Source organism: Oncorhynchus mykiss, chromosome 6, assembly GCF_057628025.1.
Source record: "Oncorhynchus mykiss isolate SJ-2025 chromosome 6, ASM5762802v1, whole genome shotgun sequence".
Classification (NCBI taxonomy): Eukaryota; Metazoa; Chordata; class Actinopteri; order Salmoniformes; family Salmonidae; genus Oncorhynchus; species Oncorhynchus mykiss.
The window spans coordinates 68,575,358-68,590,881 of NC_143027.1; the positions used below are offsets into that span (position 1 = coordinate 68,575,358).

Consider the following 15,524-nt stretch of genomic DNA (forward strand, 5'->3'; position numbering starts at 1 on the left):
CAAGCCCATATTATGGGGTCAAATTGCTGCAAAGAAAACACTACTAAAGGACACCAATAATAAGAAGAGAATTGAGTCCAAATTTGAGATTTTTGCTTCCAACTGCCGTGTCTTTGTGAGCTGCAGAGCAGGTGAACGGATGATCTCTGCATGTGTTGTTCTGAACTAAAAATTCCACAACTTAATGACATGGTACAGGTTTATTTTCATTAAAAAAGTTACAAAAGTATTTACATCACTAAACCCCCTCCTGAGTGCATTCACCCACCATCTCCCTCCTTTTAGAGAGAGGTGTTTGAGTTAGAGTCTGAATGCATGGTGATGGGATAGGTGGTCAACTTCTGAACATTACAGTATGTTGGCTTACTGAAACATCCCCTAACCAAGAACCTCTTCCCTCATAGTCACCTCCTGTTCCTGTACCACGTCCCCCTGGAACAACCCAGTGGTTCGGTCCACTGTCTGTACCGGACTGCTCTCTTGCCCAGAGTCCCTTCTTAAGCACTCCAGCTCCTCCCTCTCCCTTTGCATCCTTTCCTTCTCCATCTGCAACTCCACTCGCTCTCTCTGCAGGTCTTCCCTCTCCCTCTGCAGGGAGCGGGCCTCCTGCTCCTGGCTTCTCCTCAGGGTCTCCAGGGCCACCTTCTCTGCAGATGCCTCTCTGGTGTTGGCCCGACGTAGTGTCTCCAGGAGCTCCCTCTGCTGCTCCAGCGCCCGTGCCTCCTGCTGCTGAGCCCTCCTCAAGGCCTCTGTCAGCTCACGCTCCCGCTCCAACACACGCACCTCCCCCTCACATGCTCCCATCACATCAAATGCATCTACAGTGTGAGAGAAAGAGAGCGGAGACAGGAAAGACAGCATGAAATCAAGAGCTCAGGTTCTCCAACTTACGTATTTTCATAAATGAACACACGTACGAGTATCAGTTCTTCGAATACAGAATTTTGGGATCAATTTGAGCAACACCGATACGCACACATATATAATTATTAGACCTACCTGGAAATTTCCCTGGGCTTTGTTTCAGTGCTACCCCTCCAATTCTCCTTGACAGGTTGGTGTGTTTTGGGCCTGGGTCGCCGTCTCTACGCAATGTTTTCTGGACGTCGCTGGTCTTCTGTTTCTTGATGTGGCCCTCCAGGCGAGCAAAGGCCTCTGGATGTCTCTTGGAGAGGTGGCGCAGCAGGTTGCTGGTGCTGCTCTGGTGCTGGATCTTCTCATTGCAGATCAGACAAAGCGCACGGTTCTGCTCCCCCAACCGCTCGTAGTGCGTCCACACGGAGCTCCACTTCCGGCCAGATGGTGTGGCCCCTGCACTGACCTGGCCCACAATCACAGCCCCGGTGTCTCTGACCACAGCGTGATCCTCTGCTGCCTTCAGGATGCCGTTGATGGCACTTGCGATGTCTGCGTCACTCACCGAGGCTGCCTGCTCTGGGGGCTGCTCCTCTAGCGCTACCTCCACTGAGACAAGTGTACCAGCAAAAAAAAAAAATCATAAAAAAAAAAGTTATTCCACTGAGGACTGTCTGATTCAACCATTCACCTAAAATGTGTTGCTAGCCAACTTATCTTACAGCTACACTACATGGCCAAAAGTATGTGGATTCATGGCCTTCAAATGAGTGGATTCAGCTATTTGCTGATGGGTATATAACATTGAGCACACAGCCATTTAATCTCCATAGGCAAACATTGACAGTAGAATGACCTTACTGAAGAGCTCATTGACTTTCAATGGGACACCGTCATAAGATGCCACCTTTCCAACAAGTCACCTAGTCAAATTTCTGCCCTGCTAGAGCTGTAAGTGCCGTTATTGTAAAGTGGAAACATTTAGGTGAAACAACAGCTCAGCCACAAAGTGGTAGGCCACACAAGCTCACAGAACAGGACCAACTACATATTAATGCCCATGATTTCGGAAGAAATGTTCGACAAGTAGGTGTCCATATACTTTTGGTCATGTCGTGTATTTTACATATGGTGCCTTCAGAAAGTTCATACCTATTGACTTTTTCAAAATGTTGCAAAACAACATTTTAGGGCTAGTTTTCAGACCTTGTGGGCGGGTTTTCAGAGGTCATTGGGTTAGACATTTTTACTAGACCTGGCAACACTGCTTGGCTTGTTTAATTACCCTAAAGTTGTAGACATCCTGCCCCAAAAGAGAGAATGTTATCACAAGTCAGTTCGTAAATCAGCATGTTTCTCCGCGATCAATATATTGTAACGCTCAGTCAGCTGATTCGGGACACAGACAGCATAGCTGCTAACGTTACAAGCTAGCTAGTTTTTGGTAGAAGCATTTAGCATTGTGTGTGCAGCATAATATAGCTAGTTGGTAAGTAGCATTCCATTCATTTTATACGAAGTGTGACTGGCTCAGCTATCATACTAGGTCTTCCCATAGACGCCCAGTCATTGAGCTGACGACTATCCATATGGGCTAACACAATGGAAACATTTGACGGAATAGCTAAACACTGTCTGCATCAAGCGTGGGTTGACGAATGAAAGTTTGATACTTTACATTCGCATTACCTGATATCCGAGTATGATAACGTCTCCACATAATATCAAATCATACCATCACAATAGTCTTCACTGTTCATCATCATTGGTTGACTGTTGTCGTCCGCCGCCACAGACCGCCTATCTTTTGATGCTGCCGCGCTACTATACTCGTTCAGGTGTTTGCTACGCAAATGCCTTAGCATGTTCGTGGTGTGGCCGCAATGAAGGACGGTCTCCAAACACAGCAGACAAGTCACTTTCTTATCATCTACGGCTCTGAAAAAAGACCAAACGACACTTCGCTTTCTAGGCGCCATCTTCCCATAAACGTCTCGTCAGTCGTCACTAGTTACCACAGCCTCAATGTCATAACGCTAGCCATTTCTAGAATCTATCTTATTAGAACGTGGTTTTAAACCTAACCTTAAGTAAACTGCCAACCTTATGCATAACCTTAAATGAAGACCACATTTTTATTTTCATGAATTTGTACGATATAGCCCTTTTGACTTTGTGGTTGTGGTAACTAATAGACGACTCGTCAGCAACACTAAAAAGGTACTTCCGGGTCACGGAGTTTCTGAAACGTTCTAAATAAGGTCACCGAGAGTCGACTGTTAGACCCGATTGTGTATTTGTGCACATGCGCTTGGCTAGCCAACGTCGCCTACGTGTGATCAGGGATTTCTATTGAAAAACAGTTTGTTTTATCTTCATACTTTGTCTTTGATTTGTGTCACATGCTGAAATTGGCAGCAATCGCGTCATAGCACTGCTTATCTAACAAAATGCACAACCGAAATTGCTGACATGTCAGAACATTTTCGGGACATCTGACAGGGGTCTGGCGAACAGAACAACCATCATAGGAGATTCCTTGACCCGCTCAAACTACACGACTCCCGTATGTTCTGATCCTAGCCTAAGTTCTTATGATCCTAGGCCAAATTCAGAGGATTTTACCCCGATCATGAAAATGTGTCTGGAACGGCAGAACATGGCAAAATCGTGTAGCGTGTGCATAGTACCTAAGTGGTTGCGAGTTGCTTGAATGCTGGAAAATGACACTAACAGGCGTTTTGCTGCCACCTATCGTATTTGCAGTCTTCATGTGATGCAGTGCACTTTTGGTCGGTCTAATTGTACATTTGAATGAGACCCCAATTCCTAGGGGGAGATTGGAGCCATCATTCAATTAACATTGTGTTATATGTTTTACTTTACACTACTGGAAGACATTTAATCAGTAATTTTTGAAAATCCTCACTTTTGAGTAAATTAAACACGCACGGAGGCAGCAATAAGACTGAGATATTTATTAACTTGGGAAGTAACACGAGAGCACAGTATGTTTTCACAGCCGCTGTCCCCCCCCCACTGAAAACAAAATCACAGGTATTGTGTGTAACAGTGATAACGCCAAGTAAAACTGAAATGATAACTTAAAAACACAAAATATAAATATTCATTAACAAACATAGCTTATTAGACACATTTCCACTTCCTGAACACATATTACTTAAATAAAAAGCATACAGCCGTTTCTTAGTAAAACGCAAAAGTAAAAAAAGAAATAAATACAGTAGTCTTTCCACCATATAGTCAGACACATTCTATTCACAGGCTTGTACACAGCAGAGGTTGTAGTAGCATTTTAGCAGTGCAGGAGATGCTGATATGGAATATGGGATCAACAGTCAATATAATAAAATATACATCAAATAACTGAAAGTCAAGGGCGGTTGCATATGAGTAACTCTGCTGTGATGGCAGTCTGATGATGATACGCATCTTCTTGTAAACTCTACGAGAAGTTGTAAAGTTAGATTTGTTATGAAATTCTTGAGTTAGTAAGTTACTCTTTAAAAGTAGCAGTTTGTGTATAGTACACATGTATAAGAGATAATCCTACATTTCATCTGTGACATCTATGTAAACAACTCCAAACATTTCTTACATCAGCAGAAGTAGTGAGGCACAGTGAGAAACTGTAGTGTGAATACTTAACACTTCCTCCTTCAAGGTGTTCACTGATTAGACAGGAATGTGTGTGGGTAAGGTGAACTAGGGTCGGATTGGCTGGAAAATAAAAAAAAACACACACAAGCATGCACACAAAAACTCTGCTGAGAAGAAGAGTTGACATCAAGTAGAAGGTGTGCCCACCAGTCTGCCTGGCTGTGGCTGCTTGCAGGACAAGATGCTGTGGCTTTGAGTGTGGCCCTTATGCACGGAAGAGGTCACCAGACACAGGGTAGTAGTTGATAGGACAGGACCTCAGGACAGGTCAGAGGCTATCTGAAGGTCATTTATATTAGTATGTGTGTATATAAACGAGTACTCAGTTCTTGTTTCTCTGTAGCGCCTCACAGAGGTTTTGGTTGGGATCTGGTTCCTGTGTCATGACCTCCACACTTTCCCACTCTCCGCTGCGGCTTGACCGTTTCACCGCCTCCACCACCGTCTGCACATACAGCCCATCCTCAAACGTCGACGCCATTGCAACTGGCCCCCGCGCCCACGACCGACGCTCTTCCTGTGCCTGGAAAGCATCTTTTAGAGCCTTAACCATGGAGCCTAGCCCCCGCAGGTGTGGCAGGGGGACATCCTTGACCTCTTGTCCTGTCCCTTTGCTGTCCCCTAGCAGCAGCTCCTCCCCGTTCCCTCCATTTCGCTGCCCATACAGCTCTGTCCCCCTGGCAATCAGCCTCCCTGCTGACCCAACAACCATCACCTCGTGGACAAAGGCCCCCGGCATGTTGAAGTTCAGAGTCACAGTGCAGCACACTCCTGACCCAGTCCCAGGTCCAGAACCAGACCCTCCCATCAGCATCTGGAAGAAACAGAAGTCATCACTGGTGACTCGGCGGATCCCGCGGATCGCTCCATTCTGCCGCACAAACGTCCTGAGAAGGCCATGCACCCGTATTGCCCGTGCTCCCATCAGGTGACTCAGCAGGTCCACGAGGGTAGAGCCAACTGTGTGGAGTCCGCCACCCCCCATCAGCTCCTCGCAGGTCCAGCCGTATGATTGATCGAGCAGACTGGGGCCATAGACGCGGGCGTCACACACCTGCAGCTCACCCACGTATCCCTCTGCCAGCAGCTGCCGCATTGCTACGAATGCCGGGAGGAAGCGCAGAGCATTACCCACAATGCTCAGCAACTGGGGGTAGTACCGCGCCGCAGTCACCATCTTGAACGCGTCCACAGCGGTAGCAGCCTTCTCACATACCACATTCTTACCTATCCCTGAGAGAGAAAGAGAGATGTTCCTGAAAAGCACCTCTATGCTTCAACAACCACCATGTGTGTATGTAGGTTGTGGCACTATTTATTAACTGTGTGTGTGTCGATGAGCAAATATAACCTCAGCCCTGACCTTAAAGCCCCACCCAACTAAGGGGTTCCACCAATCGACCGACACAGAAGGAGGAAGAACATACTGTCCAGACCCCTCTGCCGCGCACACACACACAAAGAGCAAGTCCCTCCCCCCGGTTGTTGGACACACTCTTAGGAAGCAGGAACTAAAGCAGGAAGCTAAGGTCAACGCTCAGGAATTCACCCAGATAAGACAGTCAATTCACCTCCTCTGACATCATAACCTACTAGTACCTCAAAACTCACGATTCAGTTAAAGCTTATTGGCAACTATTGTAAATCAATCAGAATACAGTGAAAGAGTGAGAAAGAGGAAAAGAGAGCCTCAGCCATGGAGAGGGAAAGAGATGGGGGGGGGGAGGGGGGGGGGAAAGAGGTATGCGAGGTATGAGTCCAGACAGATTAGAAGAGGAATGCAGCCAGTATCAGTGTTCAGAGACTGTACTGTTTATGTAAGTTTGTGGAAGCATCGCTTCCCTACGGCCTCGTCAATTACTTGTGTGCTATGAAAGCACAGTAAGAGTATTTTGTGTGTTTGCTGAGTGTTGTGTAGGCACTGTGCCAACGTTTGTGGTGTAAACACTGGGATTGTTACTGTGATTACCAACACTCTCCCACGGGGCAGGAAAGAGCCCCAGTCTGCCACACTTCCTGGGTGGGGCTGGACACTATAGAACCCAACTGTGTGTGTGTGTACAAGCGTGCATGCATTTGTGTTGTCTTACCCAGGGCTTTGACGGCAATCTGCCGTGTGAGTGGGGGTGAGATGTAGATGCAGACCAGGTCAACATCAGGGTGCAATAAGACATCGTCTGATTGGCTGGTGTGAAACGGAATGCCCAGCTCCTGCGCCAGGGATCTTGCCTCCTCCTCGCTTCTCCCCCAGAGCGCACGTACCTCAAACCCTTCCCCCCGCAGCAATGGAACTAGCATCCGTGCCGTACTCCCTGTGCCAAACACACCAACACCAGGCAACATTGCTGCCACTCCTCTTCACTGTATGTCTGGTCTGCACCACACAGACACGCAAGCATCCCAACGTCGTCCTACTCCCACCACTCTTCTCTCACAGTGGTAGTATCTGCCGTATGCTATTGCCTGGCAACAAAGAAAATGTTTTATAATTATTATTATGTACAATGGAGACTAAACGTTGTTTTACTTTTACATATATTGCACGATTTTGAACGTCCACGACTACCTGCTCCTCTGTCCAACTATCTACAGATTGTAAGACCAGATGTGATTTAACCAAAGATTTTTGGTATCAATTACTGCGAGTTATAGGCTTGCCTATAAAACACGTTGCCAGAGGTTTTTTCAACTAACCTGGTATTGATTGAGATAGATGGGTCCACCCCAAAGTGTTGCATGTCACAATGACACTCATGTCTCGATCAGTGAGAGAAGATTTGAAATAGACAAGATGGCGCTGTACACATTGTTGGATTACTTCATGGAGAAAAACATTTATTCATTTTAACAATGGAGAATTTTCAAAATTCAAAACGCACCACCTGCAACTGGACATTTTAGAAGATGCGTTTGGCTGAATCGAAAATTAGGAGTGTCGCCAAGGCCAGGTTATTTGAAACTTATTCTCTAAAACTATTTGATATTCATACCCATGGTTCTATGGCTGATAACCAAGTAGTTCATACTACAGAACAGCAAAGACTGCTACTTATGCATTTGTGACATAAGCAGAACCATAGCACTCAAACTCCCTACAGTTCTCAGCTTTCCCCGTCTGCCTTGTGTGAACTACAACCCTGATGCTGTGTTTTAACATTTGGAAACGTCAAATCATCGCTTGTGATATGGCCCTTATCTCTCATCAGCGAGAAAAAATCCTTCAGATAAAGAAGATACTTAATATAGAAGTTTTGCACAGTTCCATACAGCTATGGGTGCTTCCATTCTACCAAACTACATGTCAAGTTATGTTTACACACAGGTGTTCGGAGCATGCTAGATTGCTAAGTTTGTCTTCAGTCTGTTTTCCCTAAACAAGTGCTGTAACATTGAGATATGGCAGTGTGGGAGCACTAACCCTATCAAGGTGTGTATAGATATAACCTCTTATTTTCTGAAAAGTATTTATTGCCGATATGAAAAATGAGGTCCATATGCTTCCAAAACCTTATCGAATGCGATGCATGTTAATGTTCAGACCGAGTGACGGGGATCTTATCAAAACTCGCCCCTACAGAAGACGCCTTCGTATAATGTGTACTTGAACTAAGAGTCATGACCTAGGGCTAGGCAGAACCACATCTGGACTGAACAAAAATATAAACGCAACCTGTAAGTGTTGGTTTCATAAGCTGAAATTTAAAAAAATCCCAGAAATCTTTCATCCACACTAAAAGCTTATTTCTCTCAAATGTTGTGCACAAATTTGTTTAAATCCCTGTTAGTGAGGATTTATCCTTTTCCAAGATAATCCATCCACCTGACAGGTGTGGCATATCAAGAAGCCGATTAGACATGATTATTACACAGGGGCACCTTGTGCTGGGGACAATAAAAAGCCACTAAAATGTGCAGTTGTCATAGCAATGCCACAAGTTGAGGGAGCTCATTTCTCTACCATAAGCCGACTCAAACGTAATTTTAGAGAATTTGGCATTAAGTCCAACCGGCCTCACAACCGCAGACGACGTGTAAGGTGTTGTGTGGGCAAGCGGTTTGCTGAGGTCAACGTTGTAAACGGAGTGCCCCATGGTGGGGTTATGGTATGGGCAGGTATAGGCTACGGACAACAAACACAATAGCATTTTATCGATAGCAATTTGAATGCACAGCGATACTGTGACAGGATCCTTAGGCCCATTGTCCTGCTATTCATCTGCCGACATCACCTCATGTTTTAGCATGCTAATGGCAAGGATCTATACACAATACCTGGAAGCTGAAAATGTCCCAATTCTTCCATGGCCTAAATACTCACCAGACCTGTCAGTCATTGAGCACATTTGGGATTCTCTGGATCGATGTGTATGACCGCGTGTTCCAGTTCCCGACAATATCAGCAACTTCGCACAGCAATTGAAGAGGAGTGGGCAACATTCCACAGGCCACAATCCCCAGCCTCATCAAGTCTATGTGAAGGTGATGTATCTTGCTGCATGAGGGAAATGGTGGTCACACCAAATACTGACTGATTTTCTGATCCACGCCCCTACCCTTTTCTTTAAATTCTGTGACTAACGGATGAATATCTGTATCCCCAGTCAAGTGAAATTAATAGATTAAGTCCTAATTTATTTCAATTGATTGATTTCCTTATTGAAACTGTAACTCGGTAAAATCGTTAATTGTTATGTTTATTTTTGTTCCAAATAGATAGGTTAGCTTGTTAGCTAACATTAACTAACCAGTGGCTGGGGAGGCAGAAGCCCAGGGGTCCTGGATAAGGATTTTGAAAATCGATGAGATCTTTATAACCACTATTGTGACTAGGATATATTTGTGGTCAGCTAGGGTACCTTGGTTAAGCTCAATTACTTCTGCACCGCCGATTGTTAGGAGGCTATGCCGTGTACCTGCTGATGTGATGACGTCCCCCGCCTCCGTCAGACTCCCGGTGGTCGTTTAATCTGTGGCAGCAAGACTCACCATCCAGGTCCAAAGTTCATGGTAACAGAGCAAGACTCTCAATTTATTCACACTTCTGTATTCTGTCCAACAGTTGACTTTTCGAGGTTCACTTTGGGCATCCGCGTTCGCCCAGCATCCGTCTTTCTTCACGAAGTTGTCCTGATGCGTCTGCGCAGTGTTGTCGGAGCGACACAATTCCAGTCACGCCCATCTGAGCAACGCCCGGACTGGTTTCGAGGAGGGGGGGGCGCCCAAGCCATCAAGACCCACGCCATTGGCCGTTCGATAGCCAATGGGCTCTCAGCAACGCTTTCACCTCCTTGTTCGAGGAGAAGCAGTCTGCCTGCAGCAGTGCCGCGTCCAACTAGCTAGTTCGATTGACTGACAGCAAGTTAAATGCGACGTTACATGTAAATTAAGCAAGCTAGCTTAACGAATTCGATATGGTTTACGAGTATAATTGCTTGTTTTCAGATACAAAAATAGTTTAAGTTGCATCATTGATATTGTCAAAGACATACAAACATTGGTATGACACGTTGCACTTCATGAAATCAAGAACAAAAACTGGCGACTTTGACAGACTGAGCAGTAATTGACACTGGAAGAAAGTGAAAGACAACTCTGTAAGGTAGCTAACGTTAGTTACTGTAATTTATCTGTCGATGATGTGTTACTCTGAAATTACATGTCTGTTCACTTTTATTCCAATAACGTGTGCATGTCGTTACATATAAAACGGCACGCACCAGTATCATGATAGGTAATCGACCTAATGGTAAATGTTAATTCAGAAATATTTTAATGCATAGCATGCAAACAAAAGTGTTAAAGTTATTATATTAATGGCATTTTTACAGTTATGTTTCCATCAATGACGGGTAGGCCCCCCTATAAAAAAGGGACTTATTATATAATAAAATGTAGCCTAAGCTATGATATTAGATATCTATTTTCATAGAGTATTATTACAATCAAACCTATTCACATTGTGTTTTAAATTGAAGTGTGCTTGATGTATCTGACACCACAAATTAAGTTCCCTCTGTGAAAATAAAGTTTTGTTATGATGTGTTTCCAATAGCCTTAACTTGAATATTGAATCCATTTGTCACGTGAGTGCTGCAACTGGACTGTGCTGTTTCTCTGCCACAGGCTATTTTACTTATGTACAAGACACATTCTAATTGCTCTTCCATGCTGGCAACATTTCTGTCCTTTGTTTTCCCATATGTAGAGGGTCCAAGTGGGAGTGAGGTCAGCGAAGGAGGGGCAGGAGGAGTTAGCAGAGTAGGCTTATATGTAACCTGAGCTGGATGTGGTAAAATGGAGAGTTCGATGTATGATATGGGATATTTTATGCAGATAAATGGTTAAGTCATGATCTACCATGATCTATTTCCGAATTGGTTAAAATAAGGTTAGGTTAAGGGGGTTGGGGTTGAAGGTCCAATGCAGCTGTTTTTATCTCCATATCAAATCATTTCTGGCCTGGGGTAAAATATTAAGTACCTTACTGTTATCGTGTTCAATTAAAATGGTAAAAAAAATAAACAAAACATAATTCTTAGCAAAGAGTGATTTCTCAAGCAAGAATTGAGCTAGGACTGTCGGAATGGTCTGATTGGAAAGGGGAAAACTGAAAATTAGTTATTGGCAGAGAGGTTTGGAAATCTATTTCATATTGGTCTGTTAACTAATTTACCGCCTGGTGATGTCACTAGCCAGGCCAAAACACCATCCCACCAAAGCAGGATGAAATTCCATGCAGTCTTGTCCAACAGCTCTTACACTAAAAGGGCATTATAATAATTTTCACTATATTATTCCAACCTCAGTGTCGAAATATACAATATATATGGCCTCAGAACAGAATACATCGGGGCATGGACTTTACAAGGTTTTGAAAGCTGGCCCATGTTGACTTCAATTTTATTTAACGAGGCAGGTCAGTTAAGAACAAATTCTTATTTACAATGACAGCCTACCCTAGCCAAACCCTAACCCACACGACGCTGGGAAAATCACAGCCGGTTGTGATACAGCCTGAAATCGAACCAGGGTCTGTAGTGACGCCTCTAGCACTAAGATGCATTGCCTTAGATCGCTGCGGCACTCAGGAGCCCTCAATGCTTCCCACAGTTGTTGTCTGAGATCCCCAAAGATTGGAAAGCTGCTGTGGTCATCCCCCTCTTCAAAGGGGGAGCCACTCTAGACCCAAACTGTTATAGACAGACCTATATCCATCCATCCTGCCTGCCTTTCTAAAATCTTTGAAAGCCAAGTTAATATACAGATCACCGACCATTTAGAATCCCACCGTACCTTCTCCGCTATGCAATCTGGTTTCCGAGCTGGTCATGGATGCACCTCAGCCACGCTCAAGGTCCTAAATGATATCATAACCGCCATCGATAAAAGACAGTACTGTGCAGCCGTCTTCATCGACCTGGCCAAGGCTTTCGACTCTTGTCATTCACCGCATTCTTATAGGCAGATTCAATAGCCTTGGCTTCTCAAATGACTACCTCGCCTGGTTCACCAACTACTTCTCAGAGTTCAGTGTGTCAAATCAGAGGGCCTGTTGTCCGGATCTCTGGCAGTCTATGGTGGTGCCACAGGGTCCAATTCTCGGGCTGACTCTTTTCTCTGTATACATCAATGATGTCGCTCTTGCTGCTGGTGATTCTCTGATCCACCTCTACGCAGACGACACCATTCTGTATACTTCTGGCACTTCTTTGGACACTGTGCTAACAAACCTCCAAATGAGCTTCAATGCCATACAACACTCCTTCCGAGGCCTCCAACTGCTTATAAATGCTAGTAAAACTAAGTGCATGCTCTTCAACCAGTTGCTGCCCGCACCCTCCCGTCTAGCATCACTACTCTGGACGGTTCTGACCTAGAATATGTGGACAACTACAAAAACCTAGGTGTCTGGTTAGACTGTAAACTCTCCTTCCAGACTCACATTAAGCATCTCCAATCCAAAATGAAATCTAGAATCAGCTTCCTATTTCGCAACAAAACCTCCTTCACTCATGCTGCCAAACATACCCTCGTAAAACTGACTATCCTACCGATTCTTGACTTCGGCGATGTCATTTACAAATTTGTCTCAACACTCTACTCCGCAAATTGGATGCAATCTATCACAGTGCCATCCGTTTTATCACCAAAGCCCCATATACTACCCACCACTGTGACCTGTATGCTCTCGTTGGCTGGCCCTCACTACATATCCGTCGCCAAACCCACTGGCTCCAGGTCTTCTATAAGTCTTTGCTAGGTAAAGCCCCGCCTTATCTCAGTTCACTAGTCACCATAGCAACACCCACCTGTAGCACGTGCTCCAGCAGGTATATTGCACTTGTCATCCCCAAAGCCAACACTTCCTTTGGCCGCCTTTCCTTCCAGTTCTCTGCTGCCAATGACTGGGACGAATTGCAAAAATCACTGAAGCTGAAGTCTAATATCTTCCTCTCTTTCTTTAAGCATCAGCTGTCAGAGCAGCTTACCGATCACTGTACCTGTACACAACCGATTACTGTACCTGTACACAACCGATCACTGTACCTGTACACAGCCAATCTGTAAATAGCACACCTGACTACCTCATCCCCATATTATTACTTACCCTCTTGCTCTTTTGCACTCCAGTATCTCTACTTGCACATCATCATCTGCACATCTATCACTCCAGTATTAATGCTATATTGTAATTATTTTCAAGTTATGTACCCAGTAGATCCCTCTGGTCCTCTTGCACTTTAGTTACTATGCCCCCGGCCTCTGGAATAGCCTGGCAGAGAACCTGAAGGGGGCCGAAACTGGACATATTTAAAAAAAGATCTTTAAAATACAAAACATTTTTTAGCTGTGATTTTCCTTTGGGGGCTTTTTAGTCGCTCAGTTTTTTTTTTTTATCCTCCTTTTGTTTGTTTTTATTTGCATTATTTTTTCCTCTAAAGGACATTGCATTCCATGTTTGGAATATGCTCTCCTTTTCAGGAGAGAGCTTTACCCCCATGATGGTTGTATGTAGTGTGTTCTGTGTCATTGATACACAAATCTACTTTTATGAGGTAATAATTTCCTGTGATAAAATTAAATTAAAGGCAAAATAATATCAAATTGCCTAATCTGACTAAATGAAGTCCCAATACCTTCATGTGTGTTTTTTATAAAGACTCATCTACTCATTGATTGTGGGTTTTTCACTTGGATCATAAAGTCAATCACTTTTCTCTTGTCTTTTGATGTTAACCTGTCCTGGGTCTTTGGAGGCATTTACAGCCTTCAAAATATATAGTCCTCTGAAGAAATGTCTACCTTTTATGGAGGTGGTCCCTGTACAGGGACCGCTCAGCGGAAATTTCAGAGCGCCACCTATAGTACTTTACTTAGTACTCGTTAAATCTCAAACTTTCATAAAAATACACATGCAAGGTACTGAATTAAAGCTACACTCGTTGTGAATCTAGCCACCAAGTCAGATTTGTAAAATGCTTTTCGGCGAAGGCATGAGAAGCTATTATCTGATAGCATGCACCCCCCAAAATACCAGCACGACACGTAAACAACAGATTTTGCGGTAGCCGGCGCTACCCAAAACGCAGAAATAAAATATAAAACATTCATTACCTTGGACGAGCTTCTTTGTTGGCACTCCTATATGTCCTATAAACATCACAATTGGGTCTTTTTCCCAATTAAATCCGTCATTGTATACCCAAAATGTAATTTGCTGAAGGCCAGTCTGATGCTGCAAAAAGTCCATTTACAAGACGCAACGTCACTTTTTAAAATTACAAAAGTCGCCTATAAACTTTTACAAATCACTTCAAACGACGTTTCTAAACCAACTTAGGTATTAATAAACGTTAATGATGTATCAAATTGATCACGGGGCGATCTGTATTCGATAGCAGCAAGTCTGGAAAACATCGTCCATTTTTTCAGTTTCACAACATACTGTGGTGCGCCAAATGAAGGGAGGGGTCTATTCGTGTTGTAACCAAGGATAAATGATTCTGATATTGATAGCAATGGTGACATCGTGTGGATGTCATTGAATGGCGGACAAATATTTTGTTTTTGGTAAACAGTTTTACCAGGGATTTTTACTCCTAAACACGTTCTGTTATAGCCACAGACCCGATTTAACCAGTTTTAGAAACTTCAGAGTGTTTTCTATCCACACATACTTATCATATGCATATACTATATTCCTGGCATGAGTAGCAGGACTTTGAAATGTTGCGCGATTTTTAACAAAAAGCTGTGAAAATTCGCATCATCCATAACAGGTTTTAATACCAGAAAAACGTCATAAATGTCATACACATCTATTAGGTCAAACACATAATTTCAATCATATTTTACCTGCAGGATGTGGAACCAACACAGAAGAACATGAACATATTGAAAGACTTCCTTTATGGCCCCCACCTCCTCCATATCTTTGTAAATCATGAAGGCCCTAGATGTACTGTAACAATAAGAAAGAAAAGGGGCCTCCCGGATGGCACAGTGGTTAAGGGCGCTTTACTGCAGCGCCAGCTGTGCCACCAGAGACTCTGGGTTTGCGCCCAGGCTCTGTCGTAACCGGCCGCGACCGGGAGATCCGAGGGGCAACGCACAATTGGCCTAGTGTCGTCTGGGTTAGGGAGGGTTTGGCCGGTAGGGAAATCCTTGTCTCATCGCGCACCAGCGACTCCTGTGGTGGGCCGGGCGCAGTGCGCGCTAACCAAGGTTGCCAGGTGCACAGTGTTTCCTCCGACACATGGGTGCGGCTGGCTTCCGGGTTGGATGATGGTGTGTTAAGAAGCAGTGCGGCTTGGTTGGGTTGTGTATCGGAGGACGCATGACTTTCAACCTTCGTCTCTCCCGAGCCCGTACGGGAGTTGTAGCGATGAGACAAGATAGTAGCTACTAAAACTATTGGATACCACAAAATTGGGGAGAAAAAGGGGTAAAAAAAAAAAAAAAAAAAACAATAAGAAAGAAAAGAGGTA

At 44.3% G+C, this 15,524-nt stretch overlaps 2 protein-coding genes across 6 annotated transcripts; both read right to left on the reverse strand.

The window, feature by feature from the left end:
- Positions 1-185: 185 nt before the first annotated feature.
- On the reverse strand, positions 186-3,109 carry LOC110526445 (uncharacterized). Of its 2 annotated transcripts, none has more exons than XM_021607436.3 (3): positions 2,591-3,109; positions 1,000-1,464; positions 186-818 (listed from the first exon to the last, which is right to left on the reverse strand). In XM_021607436.3, exons 1-3 carry the CDS (start codon positions 2,832-2,834, stop codon positions 379-381), a joined length of 1,149 nt encoding a protein of 382 aa, XP_021463111.3. In that variant the 5' UTR covers positions 2,835-3,109; the 3' UTR covers positions 186-378. The 2 variants fall into 2 exon arrangements, with proteins under 2 accessions (XP_021463111.3, XP_021463112.1); XM_021607437.3 differs by having other exon boundaries at positions 2,545-2,864.
- A 709-nt stretch (positions 3,110-3,818) lies between these two features.
- On the reverse strand, positions 3,819-14,485 carry LOC110526446 (glucose-fructose oxidoreductase domain-containing protein 2). 4 transcript variants are annotated; one of them, XM_090238717.1, is made up of 3 exons: positions 14,152-14,485; positions 6,627-6,999; positions 3,819-5,769 (listed from the first exon to the last, which is right to left on the reverse strand). In XM_090238717.1, exons 2-3 carry the CDS (start codon positions 6,877-6,879, stop codon positions 4,859-4,861), a joined length of 1,164 nt encoding a protein of 387 aa, XP_090094843.1. In that variant the 5' UTR covers positions 6,880-6,999; positions 14,152-14,485; the 3' UTR covers positions 3,819-4,858. The 4 variants fall into 4 exon arrangements, with proteins under 4 accessions (XP_090094843.1, XP_036836729.1, XP_036836731.1 ...); XM_036980834.2 differs by lacking the exon at positions 14,152-14,485 and adding an exon at positions 9,450-9,739; XM_036980836.2 differs by lacking the exon at positions 14,152-14,485 and adding an exon at positions 9,393-9,714.
- Positions 14,486-15,524: the final 1,039 nt, after the last annotated feature.